At 48.3% G+C, this 25,267-nt stretch overlaps 1 protein-coding gene across 46 annotated transcripts in view; it reads left to right on the forward strand.

The window, feature by feature from the left end:
- Positions 1-25,267, forward strand: part of SORBS1 (sorbin and SH3 domain containing 1) — a 227,134-nt gene that overhangs the window by 190,615 nt on the left and 11,252 nt on the right. For 20 of the 46 annotated variants that reach the window (XM_059169358.1, XM_059169361.1, XM_059169366.1 and 17 more), the window contains 6 exons: positions 11-96; positions 3,221-3,388; positions 6,915-6,961; positions 10,929-11,043; positions 11,200-11,325; positions 12,986-13,180. In XM_059169358.1, coding sequence (XP_059025341.1) covers positions 11-96; positions 3,221-3,388; positions 6,915-6,961; positions 10,929-11,043; positions 11,200-11,325; positions 12,986-13,180 — 737 coding nt within the window. Of the gene's footprint in view, positions 1-10; positions 97-3,220; positions 3,389-6,914; positions 6,962-10,928; positions 11,044-11,199; positions 11,326-12,985; positions 13,181-14,724; positions 15,499-25,267 lie in introns of all 46 variants that reach the window. The other 26 variants (XM_059169350.1, XM_059169351.1, XM_059169354.1 and 23 more) reach the window with 3 other exon arrangements.

Here is a 25,267-nt window from a genome sequence, read left to right on the forward strand (position 1 = left end):
TGTTTTGAAGATTCGGAGTCACCAAGGCATTTTATACCTGCTGATTATTTGGAATCCACGGAAGAATTTATTCGGAGGCGTCATGATGATAAAGAGGTAAATGGCATCTTGAAAATCTCTTAGCTCTTAGGCAGATTTAAAAAAATGAAGGAAGCCAACATTCTAGACATCTGTCAGGGAGATGACGTGACCTAGCAATAGGGAGCAAAAATTGGTGTCTTCACAAATGGCTTTTTATGTGGCGTCAGCTCTCTAGGACCGATTTCCCCACAGGCAATAGTTTGTAAGTGCCAAGTCCCACTAGCGTCCCTGCAGGGGAGGTTCGCCACTGCCTTCAGCTCCGTGCAGGGGGACCCAGAGTTGGTGCCACTTGCTCTCCTCTTCCCCATCCCTGCCTTCTTACTCTCTAGGGAAACCACCCACATATTTCCCCAGTCCTGCCCACCCCTCTGTTGGCACAAAGCACAATTCCTTTTGGGGAGTATGCAGCAGGAGAAAGGAAACTAAAAAATAATACATAATGACCACCGTAATACATTTTATAAAACAATTTGAAGAAGTTGCCTTTAACTCAGAAGAAGAGCTACCCCCATAGATCCTGGGAAACCCCCACCAGAACTTCAGGGAACGCACCTCTCCTAGCCACGGCTGAAATGTCCACGCGGAAGTGGAATGCCTGGGGAAGGAGTGTGTTTTTTTGGGATTTCAGAAGAGGCCATTGTGCTTATCAGCTAAAGGGGCAAAATCACCAGCTTCTGTTGTGATATAGTGGTGTTTTGAGGCATGCTTTCTGGACTTTGCATTCCTAGCAGGAAGGGTCCTATAGATCAAACCAGCTCCAGTGACCATTTTCCTGTATCAAGTTAGGAGGTGGAACAGTTGTTTTGACCATGTATACACAGCTCCGTCCCTTTCCCCATAAAGTCTGAAGCCCCTTTCCTGCGTTCTGTATCGTTGAAAGGTTTCCAAGTTGAGGTGGATTTTCCTTAAGGATTTAGGGTAAGGCTGACCTTGAATGGGGCTGAATGATAATAGTTATGGCTGCCGAGACGAAAAGACCGTAGCTCTGCCCCCATGCAGGCATAAAACAGACAGTAATTCATTAAAATAATCCGGGTAAAGAAGGAAGAAAGCGTGAGATGTGCAGACTTATTTATAAGAACAGGTGACAAACACAGTGAGTGTCCATCAGGCCACAGACCGTTTTGTTTCTAGTCGCTGTTCCTAGGATACAAGGTTCCCACCTATATAAGGTGGAGGAAGATGACATTCATGTTATTAGTACAAACACTAGTATCCAGCATGGAAGGCGCTGTGCTAGAATCCTGCCTACCCCATGGGAGGCAGATTTTACTTAGTTGGCTTAGCAGTTGCTATATTACAAGGTGTGTTCAGAAGGGGAGCAGCTTGTTCCCTGAATAACACTGGCTCCCAGATCCTTAAAAATGTTGTGTCTTTATTCATGGCATTTGGCTTCTGTCGTCAAACTGTGGGGATGGTGGATTTGCTGAGGTCTGATCCAGGCACCAGGTCCACTTCCTTCGCTGTCCACTTCCACTGATCTGATGTAACAGTGACCCAAGCACAGGGGGCCACAGGAGCCTCCAACAGCAGTCCCTCCCCACTGCTGCAGAAACAGCTCACACTTCCAGCTAATGGAGGGTCAGTCCTGGCAGCTTTTTTTGCAAAACTTATGAATTACTGATGATCGTGGCATTTCAGAAAATGAGAATATGTCAGTTCTGGAAGGGACATTAGTCGCCAAGCCTATTGTGTAAGCCAGGAAAGGACTCCAGGGGGTAGTGACTTGCCGGAGGTGACACAGCAAATTAACTTACACCCTCTGGTGTCAGCTAGAAACCACTAGAAACCAGGGCTCCACATTCCTGGGCCAGTGCCCTTTCAGCGGTGTTGGGCTTTTTGAAGCACCGTGTCATGTCTTTCCTCAGGTAGTCTTTACGACAGCTTGCCTGAGCCCTTGACATCCACAGCCATCTGAGAAGTGGTTTCTTGATTATTATTCATAGTCCCTGGTGAAAGATGGGAAAATCAGGCCCACCATCCTTTGGGGCTGGGTGTCACATGAGGCATTAAATTGCCTGCTGGAAGGAGACAAATGCCTTATTGAAAATACTAAGAATTACCGGTCCTCATTACTGCTTTTCTACAAGGAGTGGTAACCCCAGGAATGTAATGATCGGTATAGAATAAGAAAACACATTAAAATTCTGTTCCATAGGGTCACTTTAATAGGACATAGGGACATTTGGTAAAATGCAACATTGTTTAATTATTTGAAACAGCCTTTAAAAATAGAAGGAGAAAAAGAAGTCTTTAAGAATAGGAGTAGATGACTATTTCCTTAACTTAGGAGAGCATGATTCTTCTAAACTGAGGTGTTTCTATTCCTAGTTCATCTTTTATATTTCTATTCTACATCACTCCTTTATACTCCGCCTCATTTCACCTAATGAGATAGTTGTGTAAAACGTACAGTAAGCAAGTAATTGATGATGTCTGTCAGTCACGTAAGTAGCGTTTGGTGCGTGTGCCAAGGCCCCCTAAACATTGTGCTCAGGGGAGGGGTTGGCCAGCCTCGGAGAAGGGGTGCATAGTTTCTGAAATGGGCGGCTCTGCTCTGGAGCATATCAGAGTAACAGACCTCGGAAGTACAAAAAAATGACCTAGTTCCATAGCTCTGGCTTAGTCAGAGCCCAGATCTGGGTGGGAGGAATCAGCCATCCCTGGTCCCACCATGGGAAGACACTGGGAAATCCCCACCGCCTAAGTGAGGTGAGGGGAGCTCTCCCAGCCCCACGCGTTCAGCCCAGCAGGCTTGTAGACGCTCCACATTATGGCTCCCCACCCCCACCGGCAGCTGCCCTGGGAGGGCCTGGATTTTAGGGCCATGTACTGGGATCAGGAGGCTCTTGGCTGAGCCGGGAGATAGTTTTCTGGACAGTGTAACTGTCTGGAATTCATCCTTCCCCCGTGGCCCATGTTGGGGTCCCCTGCGTGGTGCGGCCTCCGTCCTCCGCAGAGCGTATGGGGTGCGGCTGAAGGGGGACGCAGGAGTTGTGGCCATGAAGCCCCTCCCACGCCGACCCCCCGTGTGTCCCCACTATTCACCCAGTCCCTTGCTTCTTAGTTGTTGCGTTGGCAGTTTTCCAACACCCTGCACCGGATGATTTACTGCCCCTTTTATGCAATTTCATGGCAGAAACTTTTAGCGGACCAGAGACGACTTAAGCGTGAGCAAGAAGAGGCCGATATCGCAGCTCGTCGCCACACGGGCGTCATCCCGACGCACCATCAGTTTATCACTAATGAGCGCTTTGGGGACCTCCTCAATATAGACGATACGGCCAAAAGGAAATCTGGGTCAGAGGTCTGTTTTGGTTGCCTCCGTCTGCTGCTTGACCCAAAGCAATGCCCGCGCCTCCCCTCAGCACGGCCCTCCGTAGGCCGAGTTAGTTCTCCAGATGGCATCTGTCACCCCGGCTTCCGTAGGCTCGCTTCGGCTCCTCTGTGGCTGGTCACCGACGCGAGTCCCATCATGTCCTGTGCTCTGTATGTTCAAGCATGCCTGGCTGTGGGCCCGGGATCTGCTGGCGTACCCCCCACCCCATGCATGCCTAGAGCATCGGCTGCCGTCATGACTCCAGCCCCCCACATCCTGCATTGTACGGTGACACTGTGCTGCCTGTGCCCGCCTAGAAGCCTTGCACCTCAGTCTGCGCGCGTTAGTAGCTGTCCCACGAGCGATTAGAAGTTTCTTCTTTAAAGAGGCGGTTTCATGAAGGTTGTTATAAAAGTCAGCGAGCAGTGCACTGTTTACGCCAAATATCCCCAAATATCAGAGAATATTATTGCCACTCGGGATCAAATGATGAATTAATTGAATAAGGAGTTTATCAGTGCTGAGCCTCACTGAAGACTTTTGAAACCCAAGGAGTTTTGGGGTTAGGATAAGCCCATGGAGGGTAAGAGAGCTCTCTGAGAGACGTTTCATTTGTTCCCTTAATTTTGACGTTTCTCAGCTGAGATTACAAAGCTTAATATTATAAAAGGCAGGAAGAAAGCACAGATCTTTGAAGTGATTTTATCCAGGCCTTGACCTCCTGCACGGAGGCTGACATGTTGAAATTCTTACCCCGGCCAGATGCTGCTGTTTGCCTCACAATGTGTTTTGCCGTGTGGCCCCTGGGGTCCCCTAAGGATTAGCTCCTTTTGGGGAAGTGTGTGTGTGTCTGAGGCTTCAGAGGAAGCTAAGGGAGTGACATGAAAGCATGGACAGGTTTATAAATCTTTCAGTGTAACAGATTAATATTCATGATTCCACGTTTGAGTGACAGAGGCACTGGCTATTCTCATCAAATGGTTTTTTGTTTTGTTTTTAAAGAAATGGAAGCTTTCTGTGACAAAGAGAGGAAAGAGAACCAGAATGAAAGAAAAGCAGGGACAGGGAAGGACACTCTAAGGTGGTGGAGAGAGAGGAAACCGTGATGAGAAGAGGCAGAAGTTAGCAGGTGCTGACTCAGATGCAAGGGAAAGGCAGACCCAGCCCTCAGCCCTCGGCTCCTCAGAACCCCGTACTCTGAAGGCTCTGTTAAGGATTCTCCTCATTCGCAGACCTACCCACTTGCTAGTGATGGGGAAGGGGGGAACACACGAGGCACAGGGCTACACAGATACATGGATGCGTAATACGTGTGCACAGAAATGCCGCTGGGGCAGAACAGCCTTGGAGAGAGGCAGGCAAACTGCCTAACCCACCTCGTCTCCCTTCTCGAGTGTAATTCTCAAACTCAAGCGGTCATCACAATGTCCCGGGGGCTTGTTAAAATACAGATTGCTGGGCTGCATCCACAGATGTTCTAATTGTGGGGTGGGGCCCGAGGATGGCCTTTCTAACCAGTTCCCAGGTGACGTTGATGATGCCCGTTTAGAGACCCCACTTTGAGGATCACTGCCCCGGACGTTGACTGACAGGTGTGGGAGAACAGAGACCAGCAAGTCCCAGGTGCACAGGGGTGTGGAGATGTACTCCAGCCTCACTGAGTAGAATGTGGGTGACCGCTAGCTCTGGGCGAGGCCCCATATGGAAATGGAAACAGGACCCAAACTGTGCCCTTGGGCAGCTGGGAGTCTAGTGGGGGGGTCTCTGCTATGACAGGTGACACAGTCCTGTGGGAGCCAGGGGAGGGGTAGACAGATGGAGTCTCAGGGAGGCTGAGGCAGGTGAAGAGGGAGATGCTGCTTTGCATAAGCAATGAAGATTCCTAATATGTCTTAACAGCCCCATGGAATCAGTGTTTTTCTGAACTTTGAGTAACGTATGGCTTCTGTTTAGTGGAAATAAATTTGTTTTCCCCAGTATTGGCCTAAGCCAATTTACAGATTAAGTAGTTAATTACACACTTGTAAAACTTAATTAATATAACGGATAGGTGATATCCCTCTGCCTAAACTCAGTTGCCACTCAAAGTGTGAATCTGGTGCTGTTTGGTATACGTTTCTTAAAGTTCTCACAGCTCTACAGCTGACTATTCTTGGGTAATGACCATCTTTTTTTTCTTTTTTCTTTTTTAATTGGAATCACTGTGAAATTTTCATCTTACAATGTTGGTTATCTGGCCTTCTCCCATGAACTTGTCATTTATCGTTAAGTCAACAGCCGTTCTTTTCTTATTCCCTTACAACTACTAAACTGTGCTCTTTGGTCATAGACTCAAATGCAGGCATTGAAATTGGGTGGCATGGATTGTAAAGTAGACATTCAGTTGGCCTCTAATATATATGTGAACAGATAGATAGAGGCAAAACATCAACGTGAAAATGCAAAAAGAAATTCCTGTGGGACATTCACCATCCTTAAGAAAATTCCTACAAGATCTCAGCTTAAGGAGCCTGCAAATAGGAGACATATCACTGATGGGTTTAGGACCTAAAACTAAGCTTGAGAGAGCATTTAAATACCAGGTTTTTTTTCTCACCGAGTCTCACATTTTTCCTCTCCACTTTGTCCTCAAATATTGAAGAGAAAGTATGTGAAATTGGGGAGAAATTACCCAAAACCCTTAACCCTTACCAGGAATTCAGATTTGATCCGAGGGATACTTGAGCGCTTCAGCCGACTTCAAAGCAAGGAAGTGATGGACGGAAGTATCTGAGGAATGTTATTTGTGCTCCTGAGTGACAGTAGATGAAAGTAAAGAGGGCACAAAGTCAAAGGAAGCTTTGTGAGTGGAGGAGCTAGAGGTCAGAGCTGAGTGCGTTTGTGGAAGGTTCTGGAGGGAGGGTTGGTGTGACTGAGTGACAGACCTGAGGAACTGGAGTGTGCGGAGAACTTCCAGGCCTGGAGTCTGGAAGGAGAGGGCTACCCAAAAGGAAGGGAAGCTTTGGAGAAAGAGCATGAACTCAGGGCTTGCTTTGTCTGGTTTTTGGGATGATCTCACAGGCCGTGAGAAATCTATGGAGTCAAAGATGACGTCATGTGAGAGGGGAACGAGGGTTTCGTCCACTTGCCAATCATAATTTAAGTCAGGCGAATAGAAGATGTCCCCCAAAGAGTAGGAATGTCTGGGACTTCTGGCCGACTGGTGTGTGTGTGTTGTTTTTTTAATAGCCATGGTCAGCTTTGGGGAAACAGTGCTGCAGCTTTGGGACTTTTCAAAGCATCTCTTCCCCAAATCTGGCTTCCTTAGGGAGATTCTCATGCATGACATAGTTGATCAAACATTCATCTAGTGTTCTGCTGAGGTCAGATAAGTGGAATTTTGCCCAGATTTCTACACCAGAATGAACTAGTTAGAGTGACTTTTTCTGCTTTGCTTTCTGGAAACTTTTGAAAATGTGTCCATTTCATTGTTCATAAATTGTGATTTTAAATTGTCACTGTTTCTTGTGTTTAGATGAGACCTGCCAGAGCCAAATTTGACTTTAAAGCTCAGACCCTCAAGTAAGTACCACCAGTTTGTTTTTATAACTGCCTCTATTGAAACACAGCTCACTTGTAAAGAGATGGAGAAAAACAACGATGATTAAAAACAGTAATTTATAGAGTTTCCTACGTGCCAAATGCCATTCACGTTTCTTACATATGGTAACTGATTCAGTGGTTACCAGAACCCTCTGGGGCTGGGGCCGTTGTTATCCGCATTACACTGATAGGGAGACAGAGAGGCTGTGACATTAAGGAGCTTCCCGAAGCTGGTCAGTGATAGATGCAGGGGATTCAAACCTGGGCAGCCTAGTGCCAGAGCCTGAGCTTCTACCACTGGGGCACCTGCCATCTCTTATCCAGGGACTCCGTTTGCTTGATGAAGTGGTGGCTCAATCTGACCCACTCTTTCTATGGGAGGTACCAGAACCAGTGTCTAGGATGATAACTTTATTAGTTTCGCTATGACGTCTGAGGACGTTCAAAGATTGTGGGAACACACAGGAGAGCAGTATGTTCCCCAAAGGGCTAGCTCTGTAAAATATTTCTTAAAAATTGTCTTCTATCCTAGAAATGAGCCTTGGAACCACTGCACACTATGTCTATACCTCCCATGCCTCCTTCCCAAAGAGACTTTGCTATTGGCATAGTAATGGCTCTAGAAGGCTTTCAATGAAGAAACCTGATTAGCTTATTTTACCCAGTGTTACCTAAATTTGGATGACCAGAAAGCCTTTCTATTCCATGGAATGGAATTTGGAAAATGCTACCAAAGACTGGGTTCTAGAAGGAACCTACTCATCTCCTATCTAATTATGGATTAAAATGGACCATGAGTTTCCATTGGCAGCAATAACCAGCAGTCATCCCATTGTCTTGCTGATGGGAGGCCCCCCACATCTCCATTCTTGGTGATGAGAGGGAAAGCTCTTCATCACTGGTCACTGAGTAACACCATGGAGAAGACTACTCAGCCAGGATTTTGATATCCTCCAACACAAAATGAGTGACCAGGCCACAGTCTCTAGAACTACGCATAAATCTGGTGTGTTGGGTTTGTTTGTAATTACTCCAGTCCTTTAGCTCATTAGCTAATTAGAAGTGGCAGTCTAGTGTACTGGAGAGATGGGCTCTAGAGTCAGGAAGCCCTGAGTTTGAATCATGACTGTGCCCCTTGCTGTCTCTGTGACTCTGAGCAAGTCACCGACCTCCACCTCAAATTTCCTCATTTATAAAATGGACATAGTGGGGCCTGGGTGGCTCAGTCATTAAGCATCTGTCTTCAGCTCAGGTCATGATCCGAGGGTCCTGGAATCAAGCCCCACATCAGGCTCCCTGCTCAGCAGGAAGCCTGCTTCTCCTTCTCCTACTCTCCCTGTTTGAGTTCCTTCTCTCCCTGTGTCTCTCTCTCTGTCAAATAAATAAATAAAGTATTTTTAAAAAATAAAATAAAATGGGAAAAAAAAAGCCACTCTTGCAGGGCAGTTGAGGTAATACTTAGAAAACATTTTGCACCACGTAACAAAAGTCAGCATCTCCCCCTGTCCCTTCTTTTTAACCAAAGAGAAGATAACAGAGTTATACAAATTAATATTACCTTTTTCCCTTTTTCCTTTGGAATGAGAGAGGTACATGTAGTCATTGAATGGTATTGCGATGATAATCATATTTATGTAGGTTTCATCAAAAAGTCTGAACAATTTTTTCCTTAGAGCATCTTTGTCCAATAGAAGAGGGAAGGCTGACTGAGATGGAATCGTCACCATTTATCAATAATGCTAATGCTGGGGGCATCTGGGTGGCTCAGTCAGTTAAATGTCTGACTCTTGATTTCAGTTCTGGTCATGATCTCAGGGTTGTGAGATCGAGCCCCATGTTGGGCTCTGCACTGGGTGTGGAGTCTGCTTAAGATTCTCTGTCCCACTCCCACTGCCCCTCCCCACCCTGCGCACACACACTCTCTCTAAAAAAAGAATTAAAATGGTGCTAATATTGGAGAGAGGAGTCCTTCCTCCTGGCTCGGTGCTATTATTGCTCCCTGCCAGAAAAGTTAATAAAACTTTTTTTTTTTTTTTTTAGGAGTAGATGATAGATCCATTGACTTGGATCTTCTAAACGTCTTTAATCACGGGGTTCTACTTTTCTCCATAGTAGGTTACTCAAAAAAGTGTTCTGTAGGAGCACTCAAGTCAACGAAGTTAAACAGGGTTCTTATCTGCAGGACTTACCCGAGCCTCGACTGTGCTGAGAATATACATGGGGACACTCCAGAAAAGATCTGAAGTGTATCGTATTATTGTTTCTCAAACCTTGTTACCACCAGACCTTGCGGTGAGGTTCTGCGGGAGATGGGCATGAGGTCCACAGTGCAGGAAGGCTGGATGCAGACCTCTCAGCCCCCCAGGAGCTGTCTTCCTCCTTGCTTACTGGGGGGCCATGACACTCTCACCCGTCTCCACAGCTGCGAGTCTCCACAGCTGCGAGTCTCCACAGCTGCGAGTCACTGAGGGCGGGAGAGCAGAGAGCGTCTCCAGCAGGAGTGGATATGCTGAGGGTCCAGCACAGCCATGTGTCCATGGTTGGGGGGTAAAGAGAGGAGGGAATTCAAACACACCCAGGGAGAGTTACAGCAAAAAACTGGCCGCAAATATTCTCTCTTACAGAGACAAATGTCCCAGATCTCCTTCACCCTCCTCAGGGTTAGAATCTGGTCTACCAGTGCAAGAGCCACAAAGGCTGCCTTGTTCTTGCACTCAGCACAGTGCTGACTTTGTGTAAAGTCTTCCAGATGTGCCCCCATTGTTTAGCCAGCGTCCCTCGCAGAACCGTGGGACTTCTGGCACACAGTAGAGGACACAGGCCTGCCCCCTCCAAATTGCACTCAGAGCCTTTCTTTCCATTGCTGTTGGTTTGATGCAAATGGAAAAGATCTAGGTCATTTTTTTTTTTAACTCAAAAAACTTTTCAAGCTGTAATTGGTACAATTGTTATCCTCATTTGGGTTTTTATTTTACTTATAATTTATCTTTTTCTTTCTTTTTTTTTTTTTTTTTTTTAAGAAGGAACCCTGATTAGAGGTTAACAGCATCATTATTAAGGCCAGCAAAGGGATGGATGGAGACAGAAAAGTTGCACAAATACATGACAAACATTTTAAGGAAAATCCACTTTTCTTTCTAAGGTTTCTTCCCATGTCAAAAAGGAAGTAGCGACTTCACATTTCCCGAGCTAGCTCTGTAACAGGCACCATGCTGGGCATCTTACTTTAAGTTTGTTGCTACATTTTTCCAACAACTCTGACTTAGCTCCTATTTTCAGATAAAGTATCTCTGAGAGATTCCATATCTTGCCCCAGGTCTCCGAGCTAGTAAATGATGTGACTGGGTTTTAAACCCAGATCTGGCTAATTTCAGAGCCTTTCTACTACATGATGATAGACGGATGGGGGGGGGGTGGTGACATGGCTGGCTGGGCTGGCCGGCCGGAACGACACGGGGATGTCAGCCTCTCACAAGTAACTTGATGGTCATTTCCAGCAATGAAAGCATGCCTTGCTTCGGCATGGAAGGGTAGTAAAGACAATGAAAGCACCTACAGGGAGACTTTTGTCACTTACTGGACATCAGTTGAGACTGCTGGGCGCATTGTTCCGTGTTGCGTAGACATTCTGAGCGTAAGACCAGCATTCACAAAAAATACCTTGAGAAAACCCACGACAAACGCGTAAGGCCTGTGAGCACCTTGGAGTGGGGAGCCGGTTTGAAGGTCAACGTCCATCCCACAGAAGACTGAAAAGTGGCCCAAAGAGATATAACCTCCTAAAAAGCGGGGTTCTCTCTCCCGGATATGGAGCCCCCCCTTCTGTAATTAGTCCCCTTTGACCTCAGTCAGAGTCTCCTTTCGCTAACATGTGGCATGTCCTCATCTCACGCTGCGAGAGGCACCACGATCTCGTATGCTGACGTGCTCTGACCTCTGCTGACAGGGAGCTTCCTCTGCAGAAGGGGGACATCGTGTACATCTACAAGCAGATCGACCAGAACTGGTACGAAGGAGAGCACCACGGCCGGGTGGGCATCTTCCCGCGCTCCTACATCGAGGTACGGTCACCTCTTCTCTTTCCCCAGGACAGCCCGGTCCTGCCCCCAGCACCACGCCCTTACCAAGAACTTGTATTTTTTTTTTGTTTCCTCCCTTCCTCTTGTCCCCTCGCTTTCTTCTCTTTTCCTTCTCCTCTGGCTCTTTTCCCTTCTCAGCTTCTTCCTCCTGCTGAGAAGGCTCAGCCCAAGAAGTTGGCGCCGGTGCAGGTTTTGGAATACGGAGAAGCTGTTGCCAAGTTCAACTTCAATGGTGATACGCAAGTAGAAATGTCCTTCAGAAAGGTAAGCACCCTCTCTTCTAGGCCCTGGGGCTGTTTGGATGGCCCTATTCTCATGGGGGAAGAGGCGCGACGGTGATGTACTCGTCTCATGGTACCGTTCCTGTGCCCGAGAGCTGTGCCCTGTCTAGGAAGGGCAGGTAGAGAATTTTCTGAGGTGAGGGATTTAAAAAATAAAACCTAGGCTTTCTCAAAGTTTAGTCACATGAGTTCACCGATTAAAGGCGGTGTTTCTGGAGTCTTAGACCTCTTGAGCACCCCATGATGTGGAAAGTGGTTGTGACTAGGTTTACGACATATTCCGATGGCCCAGTGGAGAGGAACAAGTCCTCTGCGGCCAAAAGTCAACCTCGCCTCTGGGAAGTTAAAGACTTTTTCCAAGCTGCCCTTTGCTCACAGGTGAAATGAAGACAAATGATCCTATCCTAGAGCTGTTTTAAGAAGGCTCAAGGAAACCACCTCCGTGAAGCCCTCAGCATAAAGCATGGCATCTGGTTGGTGCTCGCCTGGCACACGAGTGAGCTGTGCAGTGATACCTTTCTTCCCAGCAAGCAGACACTGTCTTCCCATGTCAAAACTCTCTGGCTTGCTGAAGTTATTAGTTACTAATTTTAGTGAGGATTTAGGGAAGTGAACATGTGCCTTAGAAAAAGATAAACTCAAAAAAAAAAAGAAAGAAAGAAAGAAAAAGATGAACTATCTTATGGGAAAGAGAAGCCCCCTCCATCCCCAGTATTGGGAGACCAATAATTAAGTCATTACATGTGTGTGTCAGAGAAAAGCTTGCGGTGGGCTCTTGCACTATTGCTACCATAGCATTAAAACCATAGAATTCTATTTCTTTTTTTTTTTTTAAAGATTTTATTTATTTATTTGACAGAGAGAAAGATCACAAGTAGGCAGAGAGGCAGGCAGAGAAAGAGAGGGAAGCAGGCTCCCCGCTGAGCAGAGAGCCTGATGCGAGGCTGGATCCCAGGACCCTGAGATCATGACCCAAGCCGAAGGCAGCGGCCCAACCCACTGAGCCACCCAGGCGCCCCTAGAATTCTCTTTCTTGATAAAGGAGGAGGTTTAACTCTGTGTCATAAGGATGAAAAAGAAGGCTGGAAAGTGAAATATAGTGCTTGCTCAGTTTTCATAAGAAAAATATGTTGCAAGTCTAATTCACATGCACAGAATTAAATCTGGGAAATACATATATCAAAATATTAACTGTGGTTACCCAAATGATAATCTGAGTAATACTTATTTTCCACTTAATGTATGATTTTATTACTTTTCTATAATGGTACAGAGGGAAACAAAATTCTAAAAGGGAAGGAAAAAAGATAACCCTCCCAAACCTTTGCTTTTGGAGACAACCGGATATCGATTCTGTGATAAGTGAGGCAAAACCCCTCCATCCGCTGTTAGCTGGGGGGATGACTCTGACCTTCTCGTTTGCTGCAGTGTGTGAAAACTGAGCTTGCCTTCCCAGCCTCCAGGTAGCTCTCCTGCTGTCAGCACCTCATCTCTGCGATACTGATTTTATCCGAGTCTAGCCAGGGAGGCTTTTCTGAACAAAGGATGTGATGAACAGTGAAGGCTGGCGCAGGGTGCAGGCAGGGGCCTCAGACCTGCCAAGGCGTGGTGGCCCAAGGACCCGTCCTTGCCGTGTCTTGCAGGGCGAGAGGATCACGCTGCTCCGACAGGTGGACGAGAACTGGTACGAAGGGAGGATCCCAGGGACGTCCCGGCAGGGCATCTTCCCCATCACCTACGTGGACGTGATCAAGCGGCCCCTGGTGAAAAACCCCGTGGATTACATCGACCTGCCTTTCTCCTCCTCCCCAAGTCGCAGCGGCACCGCGAGCCCGCAGGTACCTAGACTTCTCGTCCTTGGTCTTCACGCTCCTCACGACCCGTCCACGGTGCTGAGGGCACGCAGGCCCTCTGGAGTGGCTCTGCAGCACTGTGATTAGGAACTCCCTGCAGTCATGCAGAGGGTACACACCAGGGTTTGTTTTCATGGGTACAAATGACATGTTTCGAGAACTTGGAGGGACAACTGTTATGTTGGGGAAAAGAAGAGCTTAAGGTGATGGCTCTGGGGATAACATGCTTAGGGCCAGAGAAATGAGAGACTTTAGCAGTTGGTCCAAAACTAGGAGCATCCTATCCTGCGTGAAGCTGGTTGTCTGAGGACCACTGCTGTCCAATACATACCGTGACTCGGGCCGGTTCTCTTCAGCATCTTACTGGTCAAGGCCCGCCTGCAGAAGGCAAAGATTGAAGGAGAGAATCTCGCACCCTCATCCTCAGACAGATAGACCAGATCCAGAGTATTGTTTGCAAGCAGGAACTAGGCTGGGAAAGGAACAGATAGCGTCCCTGTTTACGCTGGGCCAAAAGGAAGTAGTTTTACAGGCATCGTAAGATATTTGCATCCCTAAGCGTTTATTATAAATGGACTTGTTTTATAAAATATATAAATTATTCCCAACCCATCCCCACTTCCCCACGAAAGAATTAGGACCTTGGGTTCCGAAGAGGCATGGTGGGGTGACTTCCTGTGAAGGCCACTGACCGTACCCCCGTGGTAAGGTGTAGGGAGAATGGCCAGCAGTGTGAGAGCGGGACCCGGACCGGGACCCAGGATGACACTGGGATGGTGCCTCTTTTCTGTCATCCTCTCCTTACTTCCTTCCACCTGCCCACCCCTGACCCCGGGGATGGTTCTTGGCAGAAGGCATTAGACGGGCTGACCCAGGGCTTCCTGCACAGCGAGCTCCATCTCCTGCGATGTCACGGGGAGGGGGCATGGAGTCAGTGCAGGCCATTCTGCTTCGTAGTAATTAGAGGAACTCAGCGAGATTTTTCACTTCACTGTAGCCAAGCACAACTATAAAACAAAATGTCTCCACTGCTCATATCCATCTCTGGAAGGCTCTTTGCTGGGAACTCTAGAGAGAATAAAAGCCCAAAGAAGGGGCAGGACTGTGGCAGGGCACCTTTTTCCCTTCGTAGTGTGGGTCAAGGCTCTTCAGTGGCAGCAGGGGCGGTGTGGGCTGTGGCGGGGTGGGCGGCTTCCAGTGTGTCCCTCTGAAAGTCCCATTCCACAGACCGTGCCAGGGCTGTCTGTAACCACCCCGATGGACCCCTTTCTCCCGTCTCCATACCCCTCGCTTCCCCCGCTTCCTCCACCTGCACACACTGTGCACACCCGTGCACACAGCCACATCCCACTTTCTCTCCAGCCTACCCGAGCGATTTCATTATTTGGACACCAGAGTGTCCTCGTCCTCTGCGTTTCATTCCTCTTTGTATATCCCTTGTGATTATTTTCCTCCTCTCTTCTTTATGCTGACTCTTGTACCTTTTTGCTTCTTTCCTTTGTTTTCCTCTCTCTCCTTTTCTTTTTAAGTTTGCCAGTCACAGCAAGCTCCTCGTGCCGGCCCCCTCATCCCTGCCCCACCCCCACCGAGCCCTGTCCCCGGAGATGCACGCTGTCACCTCGGAGTGGATCTCCCTGACTGTTGGGGTCCCAGGCAGGCGGCCTCTGGCCCTGACCCCACCCCTGCCTCCTCTTCCAGAAACTTCTGTCTATAACACGGACCCCCTCTCCTCGTGGGCAAGACCGGGTTCCTCTCTCTCTCTCAGCCTTCCCCATTCGAGCTGGTCCGATCGATCCGCCCCACGCTCGCTGGCTGCCCCGCTGGCCCTTCCTCCCTCCCACAAAGCTGCCTCCTTGGCACCCGGAGCTCCCACCTTCCTTCACGTCAACGGGGACAGTGGTGTCCACATGCCACCCCCAGGTGTCCACCAAGATAGCTTCCCGCAGCTGCTGCCGGGGAGCTCTGATAGGGTCATCTCGGAGCTCAGCAACGCCTTTAGCAGCCAGGGTAAGCGGCAGCCGAGGCGAGAAGAGCGCGGACAGTGTGAGAGGAGAGCAGAGCGGGAGGCAGGTGAGCGATACCCCGGAGCACCCAGGATCTCTAAGAAGAGCTGCTTGAGACCTTCAGACGTGGTCAGGTGCCTGAGCGCGGACCAGAGACTCTCAGACCTCCGTGCGCCCGAGGAGAGCCGGCCCGGCAAGCCCCCGGGTAGCCCTTTTCCGGGAAGGGAGGCTGAGCAGACAGAGCTGCATAGAGGTGGCGAGCAGGCCGAGAGGAGGGCCGCTCGGAGTGCTGGGAGCCAGGTAGGCCTGCAGCATGACCGCGGGTGCCTTGGCATCTCAGTTGGCAGGGTGGGCTGGACGTCTCACCCGTGGCCCGTCTTCCATGGCCCCATGGATGCCAATGAGAGCCCTTCGCTTGCCTTGGGGGCATAAATAGTACCCAGGAGGGAACGGAGGGGCCACTGATTAAAGTGCCAGGCTGGGGACACTTGGAGGTAAAGGACAGTCCGCACTGGCCTCTTCAGGGGATTCAGAAGTCACTCCCCCTTTGGCCGCCTCCTGGCCCAGTGCCAAAGCTTCACGAGAAGGAAAGCCTTCCTCTCATCCATTCACGCCTTGGAGACTTTCCTCTGTTTGTTCTAACACAGCTGAGAACACCAGGCTTCAGTTTGGCTCCGTGTGGTTTGGTTTTGTGTGAGCTGCACTTTGTCTCCGTAACCCCTGGCGCACTGCCGGCGCCCAGCTCTGTCAGGTCTTCGTCCTGTCTCGTGTTCGTGTGGGAGCACAGGGCTTTTGTTCGCTGACGAACAAATGCATTTGGGTCCTGAGGAGATGGATGCAGGCCCAGCGCTGGGACCCCAGCAGGGACAGGGTCCTTGAATGGACACCCCAGGGTTTTAGGTGACTGTCCCGTTTTCTCTCTGGGTCAGCTACAATGATTTCAAGGACCAAAGTGGCTTTAGGGTGTTTTGAGGGCTAAAAAATTAGGGATGGGGATGAGGATGAACTTGGCAGATAGATCATGATTCCAGAGCTACTTCTGGAACTGAGAACATTCTAGAATGCCTTCAGTAGCAGATGGAATTCTTGAAGACGCCTCGTTTGTTGTTTACTGCGTATAATACCCCCAGTACACGATGCTTGATCCTCAGACCTAAAACTGTGAAGTTTCATTTAGTCACTCAACAAATATTTATTTGAGGCCTGTAGACACCAAGATCACATTCCGTGGGAAAGCGGGATCTATCTGTGGGATAGTGTTAAATAATCAGGCTAGCCAGCCACAGTTTTCTACTTGCAAAGTAGAGGTAAAAGTGGTCTCTTCTTCATAGGGTCTTCATAGCGCAGTTGTAAGGACTAAATGAGCTAAGCACGGTGCCCAGCCTGTGGGAGGGGTCCCTTAAGTGGATTGTTTCTCCCACACTGAGCGAAATGAGGACCATTTCTCCTGTTCCCACTCTGATCTTTTCCCTGACCCAGGGAAAAGAGCAGAACCTGGGGCAGGCCTTGCCTGGTCCCAGAGAAGGTACTCCTGGAATGTGTGTTTCAGGAGGAAGAGAAGGGTGCGTCCCACCAAGCAAAGAGCAGTTGGTTGGGGAGAGATGGCGGAGGGGCTTGCTGAGAAGAATTCAGTGTCTCTGACGGGAACAGTTCTGTAAACATCCCAAGTCAGCCCACGGTGCCTGGAGACCTGGTTTACTGTCTGCTGTGAGTCAGCACAGCTCAATCCAGGGGCCAGCCTGTACAGGAAGTGTGCCTAGTGCAGGAACTCTGGGCCAGTCGGGGGGTATATACTTCCCGCTTCCTAACGGAGGATGGGAGAGGGCAGGGGTGGGGTGGGTAGCTGGCAACATGGAAAGATGGACCTGTTGAAAATGGTTTTCCTTTCTTGGTGGGCCTCCAGAACCCAAGTGTACCACTTCCTGTCCCCACCCTTCCCTGTCCTCTTCCAGCGCCAGCCCCTTCTCTGTGGGTGTGTCCGGCCCTGACCCCAGCCTGGCTCCCTGCTGAGAGCTGGAAGGTTGTGTGAGAGGGGCCCCTGCCCCCAAACCTCCCACCCAGCCCCTCTACTTTAGCCTCCTGTGACTGGGAACAGGAGCCAACCACTCACAAAAGGGGGACCAGCAGAAGCTCCCTGCCCCTTGAGGCCCTCTTGGGATGATAGAGCTAAAGATGGAAAGGACTTCAGGGACAACTGTTCCTTGGTGGCCTGTCAGCTTGCTAGGGCCTCAGGCTGTGTCACTTATTTGTATAAATGCATTCCAGACCAGCGTGCTTGATCCGGAAAATCGCCAGTCACTGTTCTCCTTGCTGTGGGGAACTGAACCAAAGTTCAATTTTATGATAGTTGTTAGGAAGCTAGGCTGAACATCTGGCCAGTAAGTGGAGGGAGTTCAGCGGAGTACCTTAAATGAAAAGACAGTCTGAAATGTTACGACCCTTTCTTCTTTCATTGCTCATATATCGAAGGCCTCATGTGATCTGACCATTTAGACAGCAAGCCGGCTATGCCTTCCACAACCTCCCTGCTGGTTTGCCTGGATAATCCCCAGCTGCCCTTCACTTCTCCCCTTAGATGTTACTTCTTCCAGAAGCCTTTCCTGACAGCTTCCCCCTGCCCCTGCAAAACTGGATTAAGTGCCCGGATTTTGTGTGTCCCCAGCTCTGGCACCTGATTTGGGGTATCTCAGTTTTGTTGTCTTCTTACCTTCACTGGTCTGTGTCACCATTAGAGTGATAGCGCCCTAAGGTCAGGGACCATGACACATGACATATAGAAGGTACTCAATAAATATAGGTACTTGTTGAGTGAAAGAGAAGATAAAAAAAAGTGATGGACCCCAGTCAAAGCTATGTATGATCTCCATTGTGGGGAAGGGGAAGATAAGATAATGCTCTCAAGGGCGCCTGGGTGGCTCAGCGGGCTAAAGCCTCTGCCTTTGGCTCAGGTCGTGGTCCAAGGGTCCTGGGATCGAGCCCCACATCGGGCTCTCTGCTTGGCAGGGAGCGTGCTTCCCCCCCCCCCCCTTTCTCTCTCTGCCTGCCTCTCTGCCTACTTGTGATCTCTGTCTCTCAAATGAGTAAATGAAATCTTTAAAAAAAAAAAAAAAGATAATGCTCACAAATCATTATAATGCGGACAGGGAAGGAGAGTCAGGTAGTTCACCCTAAATGTTCAGGATAAGGAGAAATAATAAGCAAGAGGAGGGAGAAGGTAGAAGTCTGGTAGACTTTGGAAAGAAAAGTGGCATTTGACGTTGGACTTCAAGGATAGGGACGTTTATAAGCAAATACCAAGAGGGTGTCATTTAAGGCAAGCAAATAACCCAGCCAAGATAGGTGGGAACATGAGAGGGGGTGTGTGAGATTTGAGCTTTGGGTGAGGCTTAGGGTGTCCACAGGCGGATGGAAGGGGGGCGTCCAGGGAAGGGGCTGGGAGCAGAGCTGGAAAGCACGTGGACACCCACTGGCAGCATCTAGTCACCTTCCTCACGGTCACGTGCCTCCTGTGAATCCGTTGTCAGACTTCCCTGTTTGGTGCTAAGTCCCTGCATGGCTGCTTCCTTCCCCCTTCGTCACCTCTCCAGTCCAGCCCTACCCCTACCACCCCCAGCTCTGGGGGTGGATGAACACTTGTGAAAGCTTTGGCTTTTCACGCCTTTGTAGACTCCCAAACTGAAATCACATTGGGTCAGTTGCTCACGTTTTTAGGTGTGTGTCCTTTGGACAGTGGAAGCGATGAATAAAGGGCAGGGGGTGTTTCAGGGAACCATGGTGTAGTGGGGAGAGCACTGTGTCGGAAGTCGGGAACCCTGGGCCCTGGCCCGGTGCTGCCGGTGGCCTGCTGTGTGTCTTTGGATGAATCACTTCCCTTCTCTGGAAGCTTCCTCATCCATAAACAAAAGATTAGACAAGAGAACTGAAGGTCTTTTTAGCATTGTTGTTCTATGATTAGCTAAAAATCCTGTGTGACTGAAAGGGGGAGAAAAGAACAAATTCAAAATTTTAAGTAAGGAGTTTATTGTAGACCTTCACAACTGAAAAATGAAAAGTTTTCCCCTTCATTTGGGGGGTGTACTAGGACAAAAATATACATATAGACAAAACACCCAAGAGTTCAGAATTATCCACCAAATTCTTGGATTCTGTCCGGTGTCATTTTGGCCAAGAAGATTTAGGATGATCAAGACCATGAAGGTGAGGATCATCTTACAAATCTTCAGTCATTAGAATCATCAGCTATTTGCTGAACTTTCCCCAGAGAGAGGCACTATTTGCTGACTGGCATCCAGCCTTGGTTTTTAAGAGTTCCTACAATGAGCTTGAGAGATCCTCATAGAATTTCTGAGTTAAAAAGAATCATTTCAGATCCTCTACTCCAGTGACTCAGACTTTTCTGGGTCACAGAACCTTTGAGAATGTGAGGTGAACTGTGGACTGTGGGCCAGTAGTCTGGGGACAATGAGGGGCGTGCACACACAATTCTGCATTAAGTTTCAGGAGATCCACCCCGAGTCCATCCGAGTTTCCTGGGAGTCTGTCAAGAGCCCCTAGTCTATTCTACTTTTATTGTGAAATGAGAAAAGTGACAAAATTTTCACGATATTCGTTTGGGTCCCAAAGGGAAGGAAGCCAGTCAACGACAGAAATCAGTATTTAGGAAAGCCGTGTGCCCTCAAAGCAGCTGAGAAGCACAGATAAACTCCTTCACAGCCTCAGAGAAAGGCAAGCAGAGAATGCGGCTCAGGTGATGACAGAAACAGGCTTTGGCGGATTCAGAGGGGATGCCCCTTACTATGTGGTAGCCAGCTTTGTTCCCAGAAAGATAAGAACAGAGACATGGGCCTGCTTTGAGCGTGGAAATTAAGGAAATCAGAAGTGGTAAGATACCCAGCTGAAAATGGGAAGCATTCTCCTTTGCCTCATCTGGAAGGGAAATCTTTAAATGTGTTCGGACGGTGGTTAACGAAGAGTGGGATGGAGAGGGGCGCTGGCTGCAGTTCCAAAAATAACCAGCAGGTGTTCTCTCAACACCTGAGGTCGGCAACTAAGACCTAAAGTTGAAGTGTCCACCACTCCAAAGGTGTAAGGAGCCATGGCAGATATCGATAGCAACCGTCATGCCTGCTACAGAGGACCTCCTGAGCTGACCTCCTGGTCAGTGACCTCTCCGGCTACTCTGATGGGTCCCTCAGGCAGAGCACAAGCACGGAGCATCAGGGTGGTGTGGGGTGTACAGGACCCGGGGTCTGAGAGCTCGGGGTTCACATCCGGGCTCCTCAGTTCCCAGCTCACACATGTTGTAGTTTCGTAGGGTGAGGTAACTATGGACCACCCTGCTGAGTTATGAGGATGAAATGAGAGGCAGTGGAGACTTAACACCTGGCACAGGGCCTGTCCCTGGGACTCTGTAAACACCCGTTACGTGATATCAAGGTAACAGGGAAAAGACAGAGAAGCAGCGTGCTGTATCCTCCTTACCCCATTATGCCACCTAAGAGAGGAAGATGGCGGGGCAGGGAGGAGGAGAAAGTAGAAGATGGAAGACTCCTCCCACTCTGTGCTCCACAAATCCAGAATTTAGGAAACGTAAAATTTGCATTCTGTAACTTAGTGCTTCTCCCTGTTCTCTCTCACCTTGTATCAAGGTGTCCTCTTGCAAAGCTTTTGCTTCTTCATCTTTGAATACACATTTGCCATTTCTCCTCTGATTGCTTTAGGAGGGAAAGAGACCACACACTGTAGACCATGACAAGAAGGCTGAGCGTTTGAGTTTGGTGTTGTCATCAGATTCAAGTGATGACAAAGGGCTGTGTTCTCTGTGGAGCAAGGGGACTGTATCTAGGTGGGGAACAGTTGGGCCAGTTGGTTGTAATTTTGTTTTATGTTTAAGCTGGGATCTTTTTCTTAATGAGCTCAAGGAGAACTTGGTCCTGTTGTGAGGGTCCTGTGGAAGTGTTCTAGAAAGCCAGGACCCTGAATCAGTCAGGTCTCTGGCTCCTCTGGCCAAGTTTGCCTGTGGTGTTCCCAGAGCTTTGTATCAGCCACCATGCAGGGCAACCCCTCAGCCCCTCAGCCCCCACACTGCCAGAGGAAGCCCTCCGTCCATATCTGGAGGCTGCGTCAGAAGCCCTCTACTCGGTTCTCAGGGGGCCGTGTGAGGTGCCTCCATCCTTAAGCCTGGTCAGACCCCCACTCCCAGACCCTAGCTCCCAGTTCATAGGATGCATGCCCTTTGACCTTTATGCGAGAACCTCAGAGCCAAAAAGGATGTTTATGTTAATCATGTCCAATCCTCTTATTTTATTAAGAATTTGAAATCCAGAGAAATTCCACATTTTGCTCCAAAGACTATGAATTAGTTTTGTAGCCTGGCCTGGAACCCAGATTTCCTTGTACCCAGTTTGGTCTCCCCTGAGAGGCCACTGTGGGTCACCAGAGAGGTGGGGTGGGGTCTGAGCAGATGACAGGGTAGGTGTGTGCAGTGGGTTGAGGAATGTTGTCTCTGAGTGACTGGGACTAGGAGCCAGGGGGTGGGGAGGCGGATGGAGGAACAGGGGTGCGGAAGGGATCTGTGATGCTCCCAGGGACTTGGACCACTCTGAGGCTGAGGTCCTTAGTCTTGTTCACATCTCCAGGACTTCCTGCTGTTTTTTATCCTATGGAGAGTTTATTTGGGATTTCAAGGCTTTGGCACACACCCAAAGCTGGACAAGAACCTTGCTAACTCCTTGTGAGCACCAGGTATTTGTGGATCCAGAGGGATTAATAGCTCAAGGGAGGCTGGGGTCAGACTCCTGGGGGTCTTCTGTGAACAGCAGATAGAAAGGCAACTGAGCAAGGCTTCCTGCAGGACTGCTCACTTGGGGAGAATAAAACCAGCAGTCCAGGCCAAGGGGGGCAGTTTGTGAGTGTGTGTGCAAATACAGACGCAAAACAGTTTCCAAATCAACAACTAACCCTGCTTGCTCTCGGAGGGGTTGGGGGGGCTGGAGTGCAGCTTGTGTGTGTTGGGGGTGGAGGGCTGATGGCTGTTTTTCTAAACATGTTGAGGGGAAACAAAAAAACAAAACTTGAATATATCTCCAAGAGTTTGAAATGTGCTTGGCATAGGATAATGCTCTCTTATTCTTAATCTTGGCTGAGGTCGTAATTAGAATTTTATCTACTTTTTTTTAGGCTTATGTACAGGCAGGGGAGGGTTCAGAGCCTCACTATCCAGTAGGAATATAATGTGAATCATGTATGTAATTTAAAGTTTCCTGGTAGTAAAATGGAGTAAGTGAAATTAATTTTAACAATGTATTTCATTTAGCCCAACATAGCTACTGTAGTATTTAAACTATTAATGTAATTATATAGTAGTATATAATTTGTCTAATTATTAGTAATATAGTTTACAGTCTACATTTTGTGCTAAGTTTTTGAAATCCAGTTTATATTTTTACACTTGCAGCACATTTCATACTGGCCACATCTCAAGTGTTATTGGCTACCATATTAGCGTAGGTTCAGAGGAAAAGATCTATAAAGCTGTACACAGTTAGAAATGGGGGCGGGGGAGGTACACCTGGGTGGCTCAGTTGGTTAAGTGTCTGCCTTTGGCTCAGGTCATGACCCTGGGGTCCTGGGATCAAACCCCGCTTCGGGCTCAGGAGCCTGCTTCTCCCTCTCCCTCTGTTGCTCCCCCTGCTCATGCTCACTCTCTCTCTAAAATGAAATAAAATGAAATAAGATAAAATAAAATAAAATAGAAAATGGGGCCAGGGAAAGAAAAATAAATACCTAAAGAAAAAAATCTGAAAGTAAGTGGCCTTCAAAGCGAAGGGCAAATCCCTGCCTCGGATATCAGTGGTCTCCAGCTCTCCTGAAGGTCCACATTGCCACACACACCCCCGATCAAAAACTGGTTTCTATCCCAACTACATGATATGTTTGATTTAAATGTAAGGAATGTATTTCAAACAGGGAGAAGTTGAACCTTAGATAATAGGATAAATGTTTATCTTGCTCTTGTCCTTTCTTCCACAAACTGTGGGTAAGGAGTCCAATCATCCTTACGTCGGGGATGACTGAAGTTTGTACTAGATGTCAACTTTGTCTAGATGTGAAGGCAATGATAGCGGTTATCCTCTGATTTGCATATGACCTGAAACCATGAAGGTATTAGCTGGGTCAGTATCCCTTCCAGTACTGTGCATCCTTAAGTTAAGGACTGGACCGTATCTGTTACCACACACTGTACCTTTTACATAAAGAAAAAGTATTCAGGAAGAGAAGTGACCTATTGTCACAAAGGGCAGAAGCTAGGTGTTGCTACGGTCCTAGCTATCCCAGCGGGACTCAAGAAGAAAGTGGTGTATGTCACGTAGACACCGAGCACTCAGTATTCAGTGGCTTTGTCCCCTTGTGCAAACTTCATGCTTCCTTGAGCCTTAAAAGTCCTTTTCTACCTTCTCTAAGTCAAAGGGTTAATGTAAAAGTCAGATGAGGTCATGGATCTCTATGTGCTTTGAAAGCTGGGGGTGTGTGTTTGTTTTTAAGTGCTTTGCAAAAAAGGGATAGTAAAATATTCGGGTCCTTTTTAACATACCTGATGTACCAAACCTCTCTGAAGCACCAAATATTTGCTTGATGATCAAGTCTAGTCACTCCTTGGAGATTAAGTTCACTGAAAGATGCTATAGGGCTTCTGTAAGCTTTGACCACCATGTGTAGAGATGGTCCACATCCTCTTTCTGTTCTGCATTTGACCTGAGGTCATTAGGCCACAGACACAGTTTGGAAATATTTTGGTTATTATGAGAACTTTCATTTTCATGAGGTGTGACCCACATTCAACAGTCTTGGCACATTATAGCCAAAGAATCTCAGTGAAGGATAATTAAGGTCCCCTACAGCCTTTCTCTCCCAGATTGATCTGTGGACCAGCATCAGAGGCATCATCAGCAAAAATGTAAGAATCTTGAGGGCATGTTCTGGAATGACATGGGGTGTGATATAACTGATGAATCATGACCTCTACCTCTGAAACTAATAATACACTATATGTTAATTAATTGAATTTAAATAAAACTAAAATAAAAATTTTTAAATGTAGTCTCAGGATGTACCCCAGGTGTGTCCACTCAGACTCTGCCTGTTAACAGGGCTCCAAGCAGATAGCAGCACACACAGAGGGTTGAAAAGCCGTCCCCTCACAGCATCCCATCGAGTGATAGCACAGTGGCTGGGATTGACTGCTCCCTTCCTCTCCAGGCAGCCCTTCTACTGGACAGCTCGAACTTCTAGAGTTTTCCCTCCTGTTAAAATCCTCCTGTCAGAGTACATTTCCTTCTTCCGCCCCGTTAAAGCCCGCATAGCAAGTGCTTGGAAATAGTTACTTTGGCGATGACCTGAGATCAAGGAAGGGATTACACAGAAGCCTTGATCCAGAGGCTGGATGGGTGGTGATTGGGGCCACACAAGGTCACCTGGCAAAGACCAGCAGGTCCTGAGATGTTAGAGAAGGACCCTGAAAAGGACTCTGGCAGGTTTGGCTCCTCCTTTACTCCTGCCAGAGTCCAGGGTTTAAAGGATTAGTGTCTTGAAGAAGTTTAGAGAACTTGAAGAGGTTTCCCAAAAGGACAGGAATACAGAAGTGATGTCTGGGGTGGCATTCAGTCCTGTGTGACATGCTAAAGGATGAGGCCATTTACAGCGGAATTAAACATGAGGGGATGGTGTGGTGCACATGAGGGCCAGCCCAGCAGCTTGACCTCTTGCTAGCGGTATGGCATTGGGGCATGCCCCAAACTCCCCCTCCCCCAGCATCAGCTTCCTGGGTTTTAAAATCAAACAGAATGATAAACCCTGTGCCTATCTCCAGGGTTTCTGTGGGACTCATGGAAAATAATACCCGTGAGCACTCTTAATGACGTGAGAAATGGTCTAAGGATGAAAGATCCAGTGGGACGGTAGATGAATCCAGAAGACAAATCTACCACTGACTTGCTGTGTGACCTCAGGGGAGGCCCTGGGCCTCTCTGTGAATCAAGTGGGTCATATATAGAAGATCTGAGTGTCCTCC

The sequence above is a fragment of the Mustela lutreola genome, chromosome 4 (assembly GCF_030435805.1).
Source record: "Mustela lutreola isolate mMusLut2 chromosome 4, mMusLut2.pri, whole genome shotgun sequence".
In the NCBI taxonomy this organism is placed as follows: Eukaryota; Metazoa; Chordata; class Mammalia; order Carnivora; family Mustelidae; genus Mustela; species Mustela lutreola.